Source organism: Aplysia californica, unplaced genomic scaffold, assembly GCF_000002075.1.
Source record: "Aplysia californica isolate F4 #8 unplaced genomic scaffold, AplCal3.0 scaffold00172, whole genome shotgun sequence".
Taxonomy (NCBI): Eukaryota; Metazoa; Mollusca; class Gastropoda; order Aplysiida; family Aplysiidae; genus Aplysia; species Aplysia californica.
Window position 1 is genome coordinate 425,678 of NW_004797442.1, and position 17,480 is coordinate 443,157.

The window sequence follows — 17,480 nt, forward strand, 5'->3', positions numbered from 1 at the left end:
TCCAGTTAATGTGTTGTGTTATTTTCTCTAGTGCGTCAGTTTGTTTTTTATTTTTTTTGTTTTGAGGAGGGAATGGGGCTGAAGAATGTATGGGTGATAGCGTGGAGTAGGGGAGGGAGTGCTGGAGTGAGTGGGTGAAGAAGTGGGTGAGGGAGTCGGGGAGGGAGTGGGGGAGGGAGTGGGGAGTAGGGGAAGGAGTAGGGGAGGGATGAGGTGGGGAGTGGAGAAGGGGTGGATGAGGGGGTTGGGCAGGGAGTGGGGTTGGTTGGGGGGGGGGGGCAGTCTTATATGGACATGACTGGAAAAAACGACATTCTTCTCTTGGCTGGACAGAGTTGTCGACAGTAATGACAGAGACCCATGTCGTGCAGGATATATGAGAGGCCATGCCTTTTCCACGGCAGCTTAATGTCGCTAACTTTGGTTTCCATTCTTGTTGTGTTTTTTTATGTTGTCAGTTCCTCTTATTGTTACTGCTAATGTTTCGGTTATTATATGCGCGTTGCTGTTGTTTATTAATGTTGTTGCTGCCATTATTTTTTCCTTTCTGGTTGTGCGTCGTAAGCTTTTATACTGTTTCTTTATTTTAAAAGTAGGCCGTGTGAGTTTGATGCACCAACCGTTCCCTCAATTTCCCTGATCTACGTGAATGTTGTCAGTTACAAGACATAAGACACCGGACCAGGAGCGGCAGAGGACACACACGACTCAACACTGGCGTGTGTCTTTACGGCTCCCAGCCTGGTGCCTTGTAACTGACAAGACTGAAGGTCAACTGACAACAGACTAGGCCAACTGACATTAGACAAAGTCAACTGACAATAGACAAAGTCAACTGACAATAGACAAAGTCAACTGACAATACAATGGGTCAGTTTAGTTTTAGTAAGCATTATACGGCATTTGCAACACAATAAGGTCTCAGTGCCGAAGATTAGAAGTGTTAAAAGAGAGTTGCAAACATAAAAAAGAAGGAGGAGTGAGGAGAAATAAGGACGATAGATGTTTGATTGGAAAGAAGAATCAAACCACACCAGAGCACCCACCAACCACCCACACAATGGGTCAACTACTAATAGATTAAGAGGCCTGATAACAGACTAAATCAACTGACAACACAGTAGGTCAACTAACAATAGACTGGACCAACAGCTGTCACCCATGCTGGACAAACATTTTCTCGGTGACGTAATCCTAGAAACCACCGTTACAATAATATGAATAACAATAATAGAAGAAGATAAAGGCGAAGAAGGAGAAGAAGAAGAAGAAGAAGAAGAAGAAGAAGAAGAAGAAGAAGAAGAAGAAGAAACTGAGCAATAAAAGAAAGAGATGGAGAGAGAAATAAAGAGAGACAGTCTGAATGAGACCAAGACCGTATACGTGGGTGCGTGTATTTTTGAGCGCGGGAGGTGAAAAGACGGGGAAGGGAGACATCATATTTTGCTCGTCTTTGAGAACTTTGTATTTGCACTCCCTTGGTATGTATTCTCAAGCTTTATGTCATTCGGTGCACACGCAGATCAAGCCAATTTTTATGCATCAGTTTTCATTGCGCACTATAGATAGGCTGATAAACTCGTCTGGTGACGTTGTTTGTGGCTGACAAAATAATATTTACAAACGTTGGGACCTCTGAGATTGCTGTAAAAGAGATTTACCTGATTTCGAACTATCCTCGTGGTTATTTGAAACCACCAGGGAGCTGTTATCTTCATTTTCAGTTTCTCGAAATGCAGATGTACACTATTTATCATATCGGTACGTAAAAGCAGCGAATTTGAGTTGAAACAGTGCTTCATGTTCACCCTATCCTTCCCGTAGGAGTTAATAAAAGGTGAATAATTGGGTTGTGCACTTAACATAAACTATAAACCCATCACTGGCAGTTCTTCCGTAGCCTATTTATTCGCAATGATTTCCGTTCTCCCCTTGCCGCGATCTTGCTTCATTTAATACAGTTCTTGGACTGTGAAAATTCTATTTTCTAAAGAAAAGAAACTGAATCTTACTCCTATGGTGAACATAGGTGATGGGGAAAAAAAGATGCGCACTGTCGCACTGACAAATAAATGCCCCTGGAGAGAAACGTCGACATTTTCTTTTGTTGATCCCACCAGTCACAGTACAAAACTGACAAGTGCGAAAGGCATGCTAGACGCAGTACAGGAAAAGAAACACAATCTGGCAACAGGGAGAGATTATGATGATTGGCCCACCTGGTGGAAGCTTTGACACGTCGGTAAATATACCTGTACAGCTCCAGGAACTCAACACGCTAGTGCACGTGACCTTGAGGATTTCTCAGTTCTCGAGGGTCAGACAGTCGACCCTGCTGGATTTGTATGGCAGGTCAGGGCGAAAGTCGTGCTGACAAAAACATTTTAAATGCTCCTCGGGTTGCGTTTCTATGGGTAGAGATACATCAAAAGTATAGGTTGGGTTTGTACAATTGAAATTATGAATAATAAAATACATAATAATAATAATATGAAAGACGTGTTAAACTTGAAGAAAATGAAATAATATGAAAATCTAAAAAGTGTAGGTGTCGATTGCCGTCCGACATATCCATTCGTAGATTGTAGAAAGGAGCTCATCAAAATTTGGTCAGCACGCCATAGGCCTACAGACGATTCCGTGCGCTTTACTGGTTTATTTATAAAATCTGACCTGTTTAAAGGTTTGAATTCAGCCTTTTTGTCCAAGTGTTGGTGCAAAAGTCTCTTCCCCTACTGTTCTCTTACGTAAACCTACCTTAACCCTCCCCACCATCACCTTCATACTCCAACCTCACCCACACTCCCTTTTCCTTTTTTTTTTTTTTTTTTTTTTTTTTTTTTTTGCGACTCCATTAAAGCTTCTAAACAGGATAATAACGTGCCTGTTCGTACATTGGGCGATCAGAGTTATCTTAGTTTGCACCATGATGACTTAAGATAGGGATGGCTCTGTTTCATATCCCTTGCTGAATTAGAGTTATTTGAGGAATTTTCTTGGCTCTCCATCTGCAGGGCTAATTGATTTTTACGGAAGTCCCGCCTCAGGACTAATTGCTCAATGTGTTAAACCAATACCATACTGTCATAAACTATACAAACGGGCTTTATTTCAACTAACGCTGTTTCGCTTTCCCTATCAGAAACCTCTTTAACCACCCTGGCTCCATAAATTTTATATAATCCTACACGTAAATTCTTATCTTTTAAAATCTTTTACGTTTCTGGTTTAACTCGGGATCAGAGATAATCCAAATTCGTCCAGCGATAAGGCTGAAACGGTGGCATTTAGGGTACATTACCCTTCCTGTAATTTTCAACAGCACCTTGCTGTGCCAATGGACCTCACTCTGAGAAGAGCTTTAAAACGAAAGCAGGAGCGGAAGATTTCTGTCTCACAGACTTGGTGAGAGTTGAAGTACATGACATACTAGTATGCTGGTTTGGAGAGGGGAGGGAGGGGCTGGTTAACGTTTCGCTTAGATGCTTTACTTACTTTTACTTTTTTCTTCCTTTGTTGCCGTTGTGTCTTTAGGGAAGGTGCAATTTTCTATGGCAATCCTACTCTGCAGATCTTTTATCTAAAATATTGTTTCTCAAGGAAGGTTCCCTGACTCCTTCAACCTATCTTTTGCGCGGTCTACGTTCTTCCTTTGTAGCCGCAGAATTTGGTATTATAGGCCCTCGGGGGAAGCCTCACCATGTGGTGTTGTAACAGGTGGCCAAACCACTTTATTCGTTTTGTTGATCAATATTTCCAGCGACCAAGTTAGCCTTAAAAAAAGTAAGGTGACTGTCTCTGATGACTGTTCTTGGGTTTGCACTAGGTTTAGTCGACGAATAACTCGTTGTCTGTGTGTTTGTGTGTGTGTTTGTGTGGGGGGAGGGGGGCAGTCCTTGGGCTGCTTTTTTTTTGGGGGGGGGGGTCGGGAGGTCTTTTGTTTTGTTTTAATTGTTTGATTTTTTGTGTTATTTTGGTTTTTTATATCTTTGATCTCAGGATGCTTGCGTCGAGCATGTAGTTCTCTGGGATAAATACGAAAACACGAAGGTACATGTGCTGTGTCCATGCGTGCACGTAACGCACATATAAAATGGCCTGCGATGTATACATTACTATCATATACGATGTTCATCCTACTGCCTCCTCCCTCCAAATGTTCTCTTTACTATTCTCTTGCATCTCAATTTCCTTTCCTTAAAAATAATGCTCTGCTTGTCTCAGTCTTACCCGCGTCGGTAACTACCGATCCTACAAAAATGCAATAAAGATTCTCCGGCCCTCCTTAAACCTGATGGATGAGCCCTCTAGCCCTACTGTGGCATACTCACAGTGAACGGGGCCGACCTAAGTATAGGACTAAGTCAGGATCGAGTCTATTTTCAGCATGAGGAACACAGTCCAGCGAAACGTACAGACGCAAAACACGTTTAACAAGACAACTCAGCAATGCGTTTGTTTGAAAGTGCCAGACCACGTACAGAAGAAATCCTGGGTCAAGTTTGTTATTTTCGGATGTTTTTTGTTTGACTTCTCTGGGCGGTTTTCCTTGTTGCTGTGCGTGTGTTGGTTTGTTGTTGTTTTGTTTGTTTGTTTGTTAATGTGTTTGTCGTGGGGGGGTCGTGGGGAGTTGTTGGGGTGTTTGGTTGGTTGGTTGGGTTTTTTTGTTTGTTTTGTTTGCTTTTTTTTGGGGGGGGGATAAGAGAAAAGATGGATGACGGGGCGGGGGGGGGGGGATGTGCGAATCATGCTTTTTAAGCTCTCTTCATAGCCGTTTTGATATATAAAACGATGATGTTATGAGCGGGAAATGGTCATTATTTGATACCAGTTGCAACCTTGTACTGACGCTTTGGATAGCTGAACACCAATTTGAAAAAAAAAGAACTACCGGATACTCAGAGTGATAACCTTTCTTTTTTTTTCCTTAGACTATCAAGGTAACTTTTAAGAGCACAATTACAAATTCAGTGACGAAGTATGATTTGTGGGAAAAGCAGACAATGTAATTGTTTCCTGTGCTGTGAACAGTCGTCCTTATTGCTTGTAAAAAGTGTATGAAAAAAAACATTCCAAAAGCGGTGGTGTGGCTCTCGGTTTTATATTGGCTTGTAGTAAGGGGATTTTTTTTTTGCCTATTAGCAATCCTGAAGTACCGCATTCGGCGTCACCGAGCTCAGAAAAAATGGAATATAAGACCGAATCCTTTAACAGTAAAAAAAAAATTAAAAAAAAGTGAGCTACAGCAAAAGCTCTGCCATTGTGATGATCAGATATTTCGGAAGCACTTTGCACCTACGTTTATTGCTTACTGTTCACTGACAACCCAAGAATTTTACGTTCCACGGTTCATAGCATTTACCTTCAAATGACTCTAGGTATAATATGACGAATGTATATTTTAAATATTTTCTTTCATCTGTTTCGTCGAGTTATTGTTCAACACAAAGTCACAGGGGTGTCGGTGACTTGAAACGCTCCAAGCAAAGAGTGACAGATCGTGGTAATTTACAGAGCTACGAGACTCTTTCATGACTCGGTTGGAGTACGTGATAAGATGCGGTTCATTATGCATGGGTGCCGGAGCGACAAAGATAAGTTGTCTTCACCCAGGGCACCTGAGCTAAAAAGAACAACCATGTATTGACAAAGCGATTCTGAATTGTCTCCTTGACTGCCCTGATGGCAAGTCTTGAAAACATGAATTTAAGTAAGTCGTTTTGGTTAGGGTTGGGTGTGTGTGTGGGGGGGGGAACTTTTGACATTACTTGTCTTTTGAGGGTTGAGATGGATTACACTTGTAGAGAAGCCACCGTTCTCGCCATTGCTGTTTTCGAAAAAAGGGTGATTTATTTTCAAGCTCTCAAGAATTACTATTGAACAAAAACAGTACCAAAATAATTTTCCCGAACATCAAAATCAATGGTTGAAATTAGATTTTAATATTCGACTGCTTAGTGTATGTTGACTGATACGTTATATTTTTTATCATTCATATTTCTTTTATTCTCTGTTTTGCAGGCGTTTGGATAGAAACCAGTTGAGATCGCTACCAGACCTGCTGTTTGCCTCGATGACCAAGCTGGAACGACTGTAAGTACATACATTCCCTTTTCTGGTAAATGCCTTTAAATATCTTTGAAATCACTACTTACTTTATTCAAAACACAAAACCTTTCTTTCAAATTTGACTATAAAAGATAACATTCTTGATACACTCTATAGGCTTCAGTTAAAACAGGTTTATGTAAAAAGGAACTATAGAGCGTCTCTGAAAGTAGAGACAATTTATATAGATGTCCTGTTGTCTGTATTCTTTGTCCGTGCTAACTACTCGATTTACGTCGATCTTCTGCAATCACGGCGATTTCTTTACTGTTCGCCCAATACCTCAAGTCACTTCCCATGGCATAATGGTCAAATGAGACCTCATAATCTGTCCCGTACCCGTTGCATAATAACCTGCCCTGAAACTATCTCTGTTTCCTACGAATAAATTGTTCTGTGATTTCTACATTTGCCCCTTCGCCTTTTTGCCTGTAGCCATTCCATCGTATTCACTCACTTTTAAGTGAAATACAAGAATTAGTGAATGGACTGAATCGATTTTGCTTGCATTAGCCTTGCTGGTACCTTTGTTTGAATGGACATTGCGAAAATACGATACGTTCCATTTCGAAGTCACATTAAGGCATTCGTCCAGTAAATGGCAACAAAAACACCATTGGTATTTTATCCAACGTTAGTGTTTTCCCAAATCGTGGTAAATCATACGTGTTATATGTCAAGCTAAATGAAAGCGCGTGATGTCAAAAGGGCAGTGGGCGGTTGATTGTCGTAATTTGATTTCCGTTGATATTAATCTGAGCGCACCGTTCGCAATAAGCCGACCTGTCTGGCCTCGAGGAGACCGAGTGGCGAAATTGATAGCCTTACAGAGGTAGTGGACCGAGATGTGGTCAGCCGAATTAAGCCAAGGTGTCCCCACGGACCGCTGGTCTCCGTTCTCGCAGCCTGGTAGGTCACACGAAAGCTCTGGGAAGACGGATTTGGTGTGAGGGACCCCTGCGAAATGTTTCTGACAGATCCCATCGGGTTAAACCTTGAAACCTGCCCTCCAGGTGTAACTTTAAGTCAGCGATTGCCAACGTGTGTACGCTTGTGCGCACTGAGAGCCTGATCGGTGGTGACAGCTGCACAGGCTTCAAACGTGATTAACAGTGTCTGAGACGCAGAGTCTGTGAAGACTTTGTGAAAGTCTTGCTGGGAAAGACACGAAAACTAGCCGCAAGATTTTTATCTGGTGTTAAGAAACGCGAACAATGGCGACAGGTTTCAGACAGACAATAGACCTTGAATTACAGATCGGGGCTGCTTTTGTTGTGTGGCATTAAGATCAACTGGGCGGTTTCAGTTTTGACTGCGTTTGATATAGCATGTCTGCCCTGGGGCGGAATACATTGCTTTTTGGCCTTGATATGTTCGTGCCTTGCCAGCAACAATAAACTTGTCATTGTTTGCAAAAGTTTGTTTTCTTTTGCAATCACTGTATTCTTGAAGTAGCTCAGAGGCTTTATTTTGCATTTCCTTACCTGTTTTCCTTTTAAATGACCTATAATATTTGCCCAAGATCACAATAGACAAGTGTCTCTTGCTGACAAAGATCTATTTGAATTTGAAGATTATTTCATTTTAGTTCTGATCCTCCCGTCTGTTGTATATAGACAGTATACTTAAGTTTTTTTATGTAGAAACTGTCAGTTAGGATTATGATGAAAACATTTTTCACAATCGTATATTTTTATGTTAATAAATTCGCTTATTAAAGGGTTCTGAGGAAATATAAACACACAGCGTCACGCACCCACGGATGCTTTATGAAAGAAAAGTTTTCGTTTTACATTACCATAAGACCGGAGGCAACTTTTCTGCTTTTAAAACCATTTCGAAAATCTCACTTTATCACCCTTTTGTTATACTGCCGGCTCCAAACTTTCAAGAAGTTTGGAAAAAAACCCACTTTACTTAACATTGCAAGGAAATGAATCTAACGAGGTATACGATTCCTCAAAAGTGTGTGTGTGTGTGTGTGTGTGTGTGTGTGTGTGTGTGTGTGTGTGTATGTGTGTGTGTGTGTGTGTGTGTGTGTGTGGTGTGTGTGTGTGTGTGTGTGTGTGTGTGTGTGTGTGTGTGTGAGTGTGTGGGGAGGGGGGGTATGTACATGTGTGTGTACATGTGTGTGTGGTGGGTGTGGTGGACGGAGAGATTAAGGGAGAGAAAGAAAGAAAATAGATATGTTTATGCGTGTGCTCTCTCTCCTTTTCTTTCTCTCTCTTTCTCTCTTTCTCTCTCTCTCTCTCTCTCTCTCTCTCTCTCTCTCTCTCTCTCTCTCTCTCTCTCTCTCTCTGTCTGTCTGTCTCTGTCTCTCTCTCTTTCTCTCTTCTTTCTTCTGTAGGCATTTTATACTTTGGTTTACTTTTTTTTCTCAGAAAACCGTTCCTTTTCTGTCTCAATAGCGACAAGAATAAAGTTTTATGTCTGTGCCGCACGTGGAACAACACCACGAAAAAATAGAGCAATGCTTTTACAGTTGCAGTCTGAACACATATAAAGTTGTAGATTTTGTGGTATCAGTACGTGAACCAATCTCTATGGCTTTTCTTGGTTGTAATAAATATCGTTGCTGTAGAAAGGAACCCCGGATATTCGTTCATCTTTCCGTCCCTGTGGCACCAATTGCCTGCTATAACTTGGGTTGTGAGCACTGTACGCGTAAATTAAACACAGGGAAACTCTGCGTGTGTCCGGGTGGCGAGGGAGGGGCTTGGGGAGTACTGCGAGATTTGGAAATCGAAGGAGTCAAACAGGGAGTTCAGAAACGAGAGGGAAAAAAAAGCTTAGGACACCAGCACTTTTATTATAGATGTTGTAACTGATTTTTCCTCCATTAACACACCTTTTTGAGGTGATCTGCTTTAGACCTGCTCGCCAGGGCCAACTATGGTTGTGAGAGCTACACACTGCCGAAATATAAAAATACCTGTTTAGATTATTGAACGTTTTTAAAAACCCGCACAGAAGCTGAAACATCACACAAATTGCAGTATGTTTGTTAATGGTAATCGCTGTTTCAAATTTGATGTATAAACAATGTTACTTCATTTTACGAAATTAGTTTAAACTGCTGCAGTTTTGCAACTGCGTATTGCTCACTTACGTTCAAAATAAGACGTCATATGACCTGGGATTAATTCTGAATCCGGAGTCTAGACTCTGCCCTGTGACAGAAGCCACGAACAACCACATTGCCCTCGGGGAGAAATCTCTCTTAATGAGTCCCATTAAAGCATAAACGACATACCAGCCGTCATAGACCCCGGAGGACTGCAGATATCAGGGACCTGGGCTTGACTATTATGGCTTCCGGGCAGCTTAGTGACTCTCAGACACAATACCTCAGGGGCACAAACGCCAGACTTTCTCTGGGCAGATTTCAGAACTTGGCGTCAAAGCTCAGCTCTCGATTGTCCCGTTTGCCATGCTTTATTACATGATTGTCGTGACGTTCTCTGTTGACCACATACTTTATTATCCGGCCAATGTAACTTTCCTTTTGTGTGTGTACTGAGTGTCATCTGGCAACGGTCACCCATGAACAAATACAATTTGTCTCCCAAGCTACTTAATAAATTTGATGATCGAAAGTGGGTAAGAGTGCACAGAACAGCAAGTAGACTTTTCATGTTCTGTGATACTTTATAATACATTTCTTTAGTTTTCAACAAATTGCTTGACGACGACTCGTTTAAATCCGATATGTCCTTTCCTTTTGTCTTTCTGTTCGTCACTCTGCCTATGTGTGTGTCTGTTTATGTGCATCTTTATGTACGTCTGTTCGTTGCACTGTGTCTGTGCGTGCGTGCGTGCGTGCGTGCGTGCGTGCGTGCGTGCGTGCGTGCGTGCGTGCGTGCGTGCGTGCGTGCGTGCGTGTGTGCGTGCGTGCGTGTGTGCGTGCGTGCGTGTGTATATATATATATATATATATATATATATATATATATATATATATAATATATATATATATATATATATATAATATGTAATATTACATACAACTGTTTATATTATATATATATAGTATAAATGATATTGTATACATTCACATGATATAATATGTGAAACGAGTACATTGTGTACGTGCATAATATAAAAATATGTATATATAGAATCATACAGATAATATGATATTATATAACCAGTAAAAAAGGACCTTCGCTGTCATTTGCCTCTTGCTTTTCTGTTTCTTGCTCAGCGTGAGTACACCATTCCAGCTCTCGTAATGCTTCTGCTACTAATACAACTAATTGTGACAGAATACTTAAAATCAGATAATCATACAAAATGTTATTTGTTATATTATAATTACCGTTATGATCATAGATATGATTTTTGATAATATTGTGATAATAACCGTGACAATGAAAATGATAATTGTTTTCATCATACTCTTAAATTACTTAATCACTTGTCTTAAATTTTTCTTTCATCATCATTAAAGTATCATCATAAGAATAACGGTAAATATAATCAGAGATGATACTGATATCCAAATTGGTAAATGGAGCCATTTTAGCTAAACCCCGGAAGGCCTGGTTCTACCAAAGGTCTAGTCAATACATGCATTCAAGCTCTCAACTGTCCTCTGGTAGACTGCCACAACTGGCTTCCTTCCCTCCCTCCCTCCCTCCCTCCACACTCATCATTGTTCACGCCCCAGGCTCAGAGAAATGACCCGCAAAACTCGCCTGTTGTCCTCTGAAGGGCTCTCTCCCGGCATAGATCCCCTTCTCATTCTCTTTGACAAAGAATCAAGTTCGACAACAATGGATTTGCGAACGGTCAGTTGCATAAGCGCATTCCGGGTCATTCTACTTTGGCCGTTTATTTTTGTTTAATGATCGGCGGGCCAAATCTCAGAGAATGGTTCGTGGGAGTATTAGAAAATCCGCGGCAATGAACGAGTACAGGTGTGTGCGGCCAGGCAGGAGCTGCGGTTTGGCTCTATTCTTTATCCGTTTGGCCTTTTAAGTTCGTTTTCCTTGAACATTGTGTCTGCAAGAGAAAGCAGCGGTTCTGGCTTTATTTCCTGTCCACGAAGGAGATTTCGAGGGTTGGTCAAAGGAACGGAGAGTCTCTATTCAAGGTGGCGATGCCTAAAGGAAACGTTTTAACAGTGTCAATGGTTCATTATTTGTAGATGTATGGAGGGATGAATACGGAGACAAACAAATAAACTCAGATGGCGCGTTAGAATAGAGACAAAAACTAGGACAGACAGACCCGTATACAGAGTGACAGATCTACAAACTGAATTAACAAATGAACAGACACTCAAGTGGATGAGATTTACATAAACGGATATTGATTTATGAAAGAATAGATCAATGAGTGGATGGATTAATGAACACGTGCAAAAAGATGTAAAAAGAAATGAAATGCTATACATGAATGAAAAGATGGATGGTGACAGAAATGGGTACAAGTGTTGAGAGAGAGAGAGAGAGAGAGAGAGAGAGAGAGAGAGAGAGAGAGACAGACAGACAGACAGACAGACAGACAGACAGACAGACAGACAGACAGACAGACAGACAGACAGACAGACAGACAGACAGACAGACACACACACACACAGACAGACAGACACACTGACAGACAGACACACACAGACAGACAGACAGGAAAACGTTAGAAAAAGAAAGAGAGAAAGAAATACAAAGAAATAAAGACAGTGGGAGGGAGGGAGAGAGAGTATGGAGAGAGAGATAGAGAGAGAGGGGAGAGAGAGAGAGAGAGAGAGGGGGGGGGATCGTGTTATTAAGTCTACATACTATGTTCTGGGCACTTCCAGTGCGGCCACGGATCTTTGTTTATAGATTGGGAGCGTTAGTCTCCGAGTTTACACACACCTAGACCTACTCGGCCCCGTGCTGGATTAGCAGCATGGTCGTGTTGTGCGTGACTTGTGTGCGCAACGTCTCTCAATATTGACTCGCCGAGATCTAAACGTTCGGCGGCTGCCGTGTGCTAAATGTGATCTACCCTTAAACCAACATGGAGGAGGAACTTTCAGCCTTGTCGTGAGCAGCAGCACGTGCATGGTTCCTCTCCGTCCATTGATTTATTTCACCGGCTGTGAGACAGCGTTTGTTGAATTGCAAACAGGAAATAAAATGAAGGCATCTGCCTTTTTTCAACTGTGTTTCATTATCGACTTGGCACGTCAAATGTGTTTCTCTATGGTTTTTCTTAGGTGATGTAACGTTATGTCCTTGGTTTCAGAGCTAGTGTCGGTCTGTTTGGTTTTCTTTTCGTTGCTTTTTGTTTTGGTTTTGTTTTGTTTTTTTTGTGTTTTTTTAGTTTTTATTTTAGAACTTTTTTCTTGTTTGTTGTTTTTTTTGTTGTTGTTGTTTTTTTGGGGGGAGGGGTTTTGTGTGTTTTACAGGGGGTGTTGTTTTGGTTTTGGTTTTAGGGGGAGGGTGCTTGGGTTTTATTTATATTTCTTTTGTAACGGCTGGAGACTGTTTGTTGTTTCATTTTACTTTGGAAACACTGTTCTATAATATGAAGGATTGAAAAGAAAGAGTTGAGAAAAAACATGCGTGTTTATGCTAAACTTTCTAATTTTTTGTCTCTTGTCAGTTTCATGCCAGGCTACTGTCGGCGTCATAATCAATAATTTTCTCAATCACAAGAAACCTCATATTTCTTATCTTACATGTTTAGTGAGAAATTACACTTAGTCTCTTCATAATAAATTTTTGTAGGAATTGTTCCTCTTTTTATGTCTAGCTATCGTACAAGTCTGAAGGAGCACTTTGGGTCTTGAGACTTGTATTACAATAAACAAATAGGAAGACCCCAGTGTCTTTGCCTGATCAATTAAGCACAACAATACAATGAAGACGTACTTTTTCTCCTACTATGCCTTTCTAGCTTTTAGTTATCAGGCAGTGTTTCCATTTCTACAACCCTATCAAAACACGCGGAAATCAGGAAGCTTAGTAACTTCGTCAAAGGGAAAGGTGTAAATTGAGGTTTGCCGACCACGCCTGGAAGCTCTGACATAGTTATTGCTCTGGCGTTCTAAGGGCCATGCAACTAAATACAATAAGACGCTTTATGGCGGCTTTAATTTAGGTAATCGTGTAGCTTTAGACACTGGAATCTAACTAAATGAACGTGTTGCCCAAGATTGTTGTTTTGGGCTAGTCTTTTAAAGCAGTTTTCTTTTCTCTTTTATCTTGCTGTTTTGTTTTACTATTATGTCCGAATTCACTTATTTTTCAGAGATGTCACCTGGCTAGGACGCTCGTTCTGGTCAATTTAAAACAAATGATTTATCATTAATATTTAGAAATAATTTATCGCCTTCTGGATACCTAAGCAGCTCTTAATTTACTTCCTAATCCATTAAGTATCTGTAGATTTTGCGTCTAGAACTTTTTATTTTGTAATGTGACTCCAGTTTGCGTGCCATTTTTGGTATGGAGTACTAGTTTAGTAACATTGAGTTCATGAATAGTTCTGGTCCTTCAAAGGCAGCACGTGATGCCATAGTTAGATTTATTTCTGAAATATTTCCAGCGTTCCACTTTGCGTCTGAAACTATACAGCAGTAAAGTAACACTGGTGTCATCCAATGGTTAACTCATGGAAAGAAAGGTAGAATTACAACAACAACTATATATATATACACATGTATATATATATATATATATATAGAGAGAGAGAGAGAGAGAGAGAGAGAGAGAGAGAGAGAGAGAGAGAGAGAGAGAGAGAGAGAGATATAGATATATTATAATATATATATATATATATATATATATATATATATATATATATATATTATATTGTAATATTAGTTCCGAGCAGCCTACAAGTAAGGTCTCCACCGATCTCTCTTCTCATCGGGCCTGCCTCGTTTTAAGACCAATTTACTTATCTCAGCCGTGTCACCGCTGCCAAACGAGGCCGAGTTGCCGACAGGAGACGAGGGAACCTCTGTTTGTGAGTGTTTAAAAGTCTGCGGTCGTGTACAGTCCCCGGGCCAGATCTGACGAGAGTTGTCGGGTGCGTTCACAAAAGATATTCGTTGAAGAAGAAAGGGAACGGTCGTTAATGTTTGTAAAACATTCTTGTTTCAAGCGTACAAGTATAACTTTTAGGTCGTATCTGAGAGAGGGGGCAAATCGGTATCTAAACTAATGTTGTATCAAGTATTTTTTATAGTTGTCTTTTATGAAAGAGAGAAAAAGAGAGAGAGAGAGATGGAGAGAGAGAGAGACAGAGAGAGAGAGACAGACAGACAGACAGACAGACAGACAGACAGACAGACAGACAGACAGGAAGCTCGGAGATTTGTAAAAATAATGTATAGGGAATATTACATTTAATTAAGCTGAGGGATAACATCCGGTCGATTTCAAAACTGTTTACAACGTTAGCAAGCTTTTATTTTTTCAAAAATTGCTCGATGAATGATGGCAGCAAAAAGGGCTTAGCCTACTCAGAATGGAGGAAGACGTTCATATAAAGTTACTTTAGTCCCATTAAAGATTCCTAACGATTTTTTAGCTTCGTATAATCGTGCATAAAGCATCCATGCAATATCTCGAAAAACTCTAGACCAGATTGTTCATTATAATTTGTAATCTCCATTTTCGGAGGTATGCCACCCTCATACGTTTTCAAGTGCCTTTATTCTCATTGTTTGTCCGTCTCTTCTGAATGGTAAGTTACACATTATGCAGCAAAGTGGAATCGGGAACAGTATACGTAGTACCTTTGCAAAGCACAACACTCAACATGGCTCTAGCTGGGGTTAGAGGAGGGACGGGAAGGGGGGTGCTCACAATTGAGTCATTGTAAATCAGGCGTTAAACATTGCTGTAAAGAGGGATCTGCATGTACATTTGGGTCTGTAGGATCAAACCAGGTCGGGGTGTCTTGTTGGCCACTGAACGTTCATGAAAGGAAATTTACAACTGTGATCACTAAAAGATATCGTCCTGCGAGCTGTTGGCCCGCAATGACATCACAGAAAGAACGGATTTAGTCACCGAGCACCTTCGAGTCTTTCAGAAATCTTTGACGAAAGGTATAACGATTAATGTGCATGAGCCCTATTGGTGTTCGTTTCCTCTCATTTAACAATTTCTTTTTCGTAAAGGCTATTCCACCCCGAGCCCATGGCGTCGGTAGCCTAGTGGTTAGGCTACCGGATTCGTAATCATGAGGATGCGGGTTCGGGGTTTGACCCCCAGCTCGGTCCGACGTTGTGTCCTTGGGAAAGGCACTTTAAACGAATTTCCCAGTTGGCTCGGTCATTTTGGAGACGGACGTTAAACTAGGAGACCCCGATTCTTAAATATCCTAATAGTGTTGATAGGAGCGTTAAACCCATACCATTTCACCATTTTCATCCCGAGCTCATTCGATTTGACATTGAAGAACAAGTAGAACGATATGGAGAGACCGACTTAGTGTCGCTCTGTCAAACTAGTGCCCTCTCGGGGAAATCAGACCTTTTTCTTGCCTCCTGCAGACAGATACTGCTGAAATCGGAAGATGCCACAAAAGTGTACAACGCTTTTAGCGGACAGCACAGCATAGGAACTAGCTCGTTACTTCACACGCCGTTTGCGGTCGATTCGACTGGCGATTGTTTAACGCTCAGTAAACACGATGAGCGAGATCAAGAAAGCAGTAAATATTTGGAATACTTGAAACGTTATTGCTCCTGTTAATGTCCACATATTTGCTAGGAAATAGAACACAGAGACCCCTGGAAGGTGTCGGTAGCCATGAGTTTGACAATCTATAAAGGTGACTGGAATCGCGAGACACAAAACGCAGTCGGACAGGAAACCCTTTAATGTCGCCCACAGCGAGTGCAAGAGGGAACGCCAAAGAGGCATTTCAGAGTATGCGGCCCTTCCGTTTTCTTTTGGAGGTGTATTGTCGAGTTAATGACTGTAAGGCTTTATTCATTTGCTCGACAGATTTTGCACCTCAGAAAAGAAAGAACGTATTATTATTACCTTTGCCTAATGATGTAATATTATGTCTAATGTTCACTTATGAAGGCCCAGAAAGCATTATTAGACGTCTGTATCGAGGAGAAAGCTATTCCACATTAGTTTATTGTTATAACACCTGAAAACTGTTTTCTTTTGGAAAAAAAAGAAAGAGGTATAAATAGAGAGAATATTATTATTATTGGTCGACATCAGTAAGATCGAGCGTTGTACTCTTGTATACGATAAGACATAATGTATGCAAGTTGGGGCCCATGCGCAAAAGCTGAATTTCTGAGAATAATGAAGAGTTCGGTATCTGTCTCAGCTTACAACAACGTCTATTTGTTTGTCTGTCTGTTTGTGTGAGCTTGTCTGTCTGTCTGTGTGAATATTTTCTCTGTCTCTCTGTCTCTCTGTCTCTCTGTCTCTCTCTCTCTCTCTCTCTCTCTCTCTCTCTCTCTCTCTCTCTCTCTCTCTCTCAATTACTCATTGCAAACTACACTAAAGACGAACATCAAAATGAGCTATCGAAGCACATTTGAATAAATTAACAACTTATAGTTCCCCCTTAAAATGACCTCGCGTTTCACTCTACATGCTCGGAGATGCAGTTTGGGATAAAGACACCCTCCGGAGATGGCAGGACAGAGCGAAAGGTGCAGCGAAGACGCTCTCGGATGGCGGTGCTTAACTTGCAAATGAAACCCCCCACGGCAGTTGAAGGTTAAAGAGCAGGGGTAATGGCCCCTGTGGTGCCTGTTAGCTTTCTAACGATGCTATAGTCCAGGCCAGAGCTTCCGCGGGATCCTCATCTGTCGGCGGAGACAATTCATGGGGCCAGGTCCTACTCTGAAGAGAGAGGAGCTTTAAGGGCGCCCGTTACTGGGGATGAGATGGAGGCGGATGGAAGAAGGATTGCTCAAATAGCAGGACGGGGTGTCAGGTCGAGTTAACGAGAGGGCAGTTAGTGGGTGGCCTGGATTGGGTTTACTCTGTACGTGTTTTCTTTGGAGTTGTACGATATGCATTTTACGCCGCTTTCAGCACTGTTAAGAATACCCTCAAGTCCAGATCACAAAATCCAACTTCTATCCTCAATAGGGCCTAGCCTAGTGGAGTGTGCGCTGAGAAAAACTCACAAAATTACCCAAATTTTGCAATACCCACAAAGTTTTCAAACCAAGGTAGTAACGCCTTAGTTTAGAAAGGTACCAACTGAGCCAGTGGTCCACTCATTCTACTAATGTTCCGTATTACTGCTATTGTATTGAGTTGCTTTAAAGCACAATCCCAGTGCACACTGATATACCCGAAGTATCCACTACAATGAATTTGCACATAATAAAAATATGAATAACATATACTTTTATTAAAGTGCTGGTATGATTATAAAGATTACAC

At 41.2% G+C, this 17,480-nt stretch overlaps 1 protein-coding gene across 1 annotated transcript in view; it reads left to right on the top strand.

The window, feature by feature from the left end:
* The window catches only part of LOC101859853 (slit homolog 2 protein), a gene marked incomplete in the record, with an annotated part of 216,372 nt that overhangs the window by 70,513 nt on the left and 128,379 nt on the right, over positions 1–17,480 (top strand). Inside the window, 1 exon segment of the mRNA XM_013082399.2 lies at positions 6,022–6,093. Within this exon segment, the coding sequence (XP_012937853.1) occupies positions 6,022–6,093 (72 nt within the window).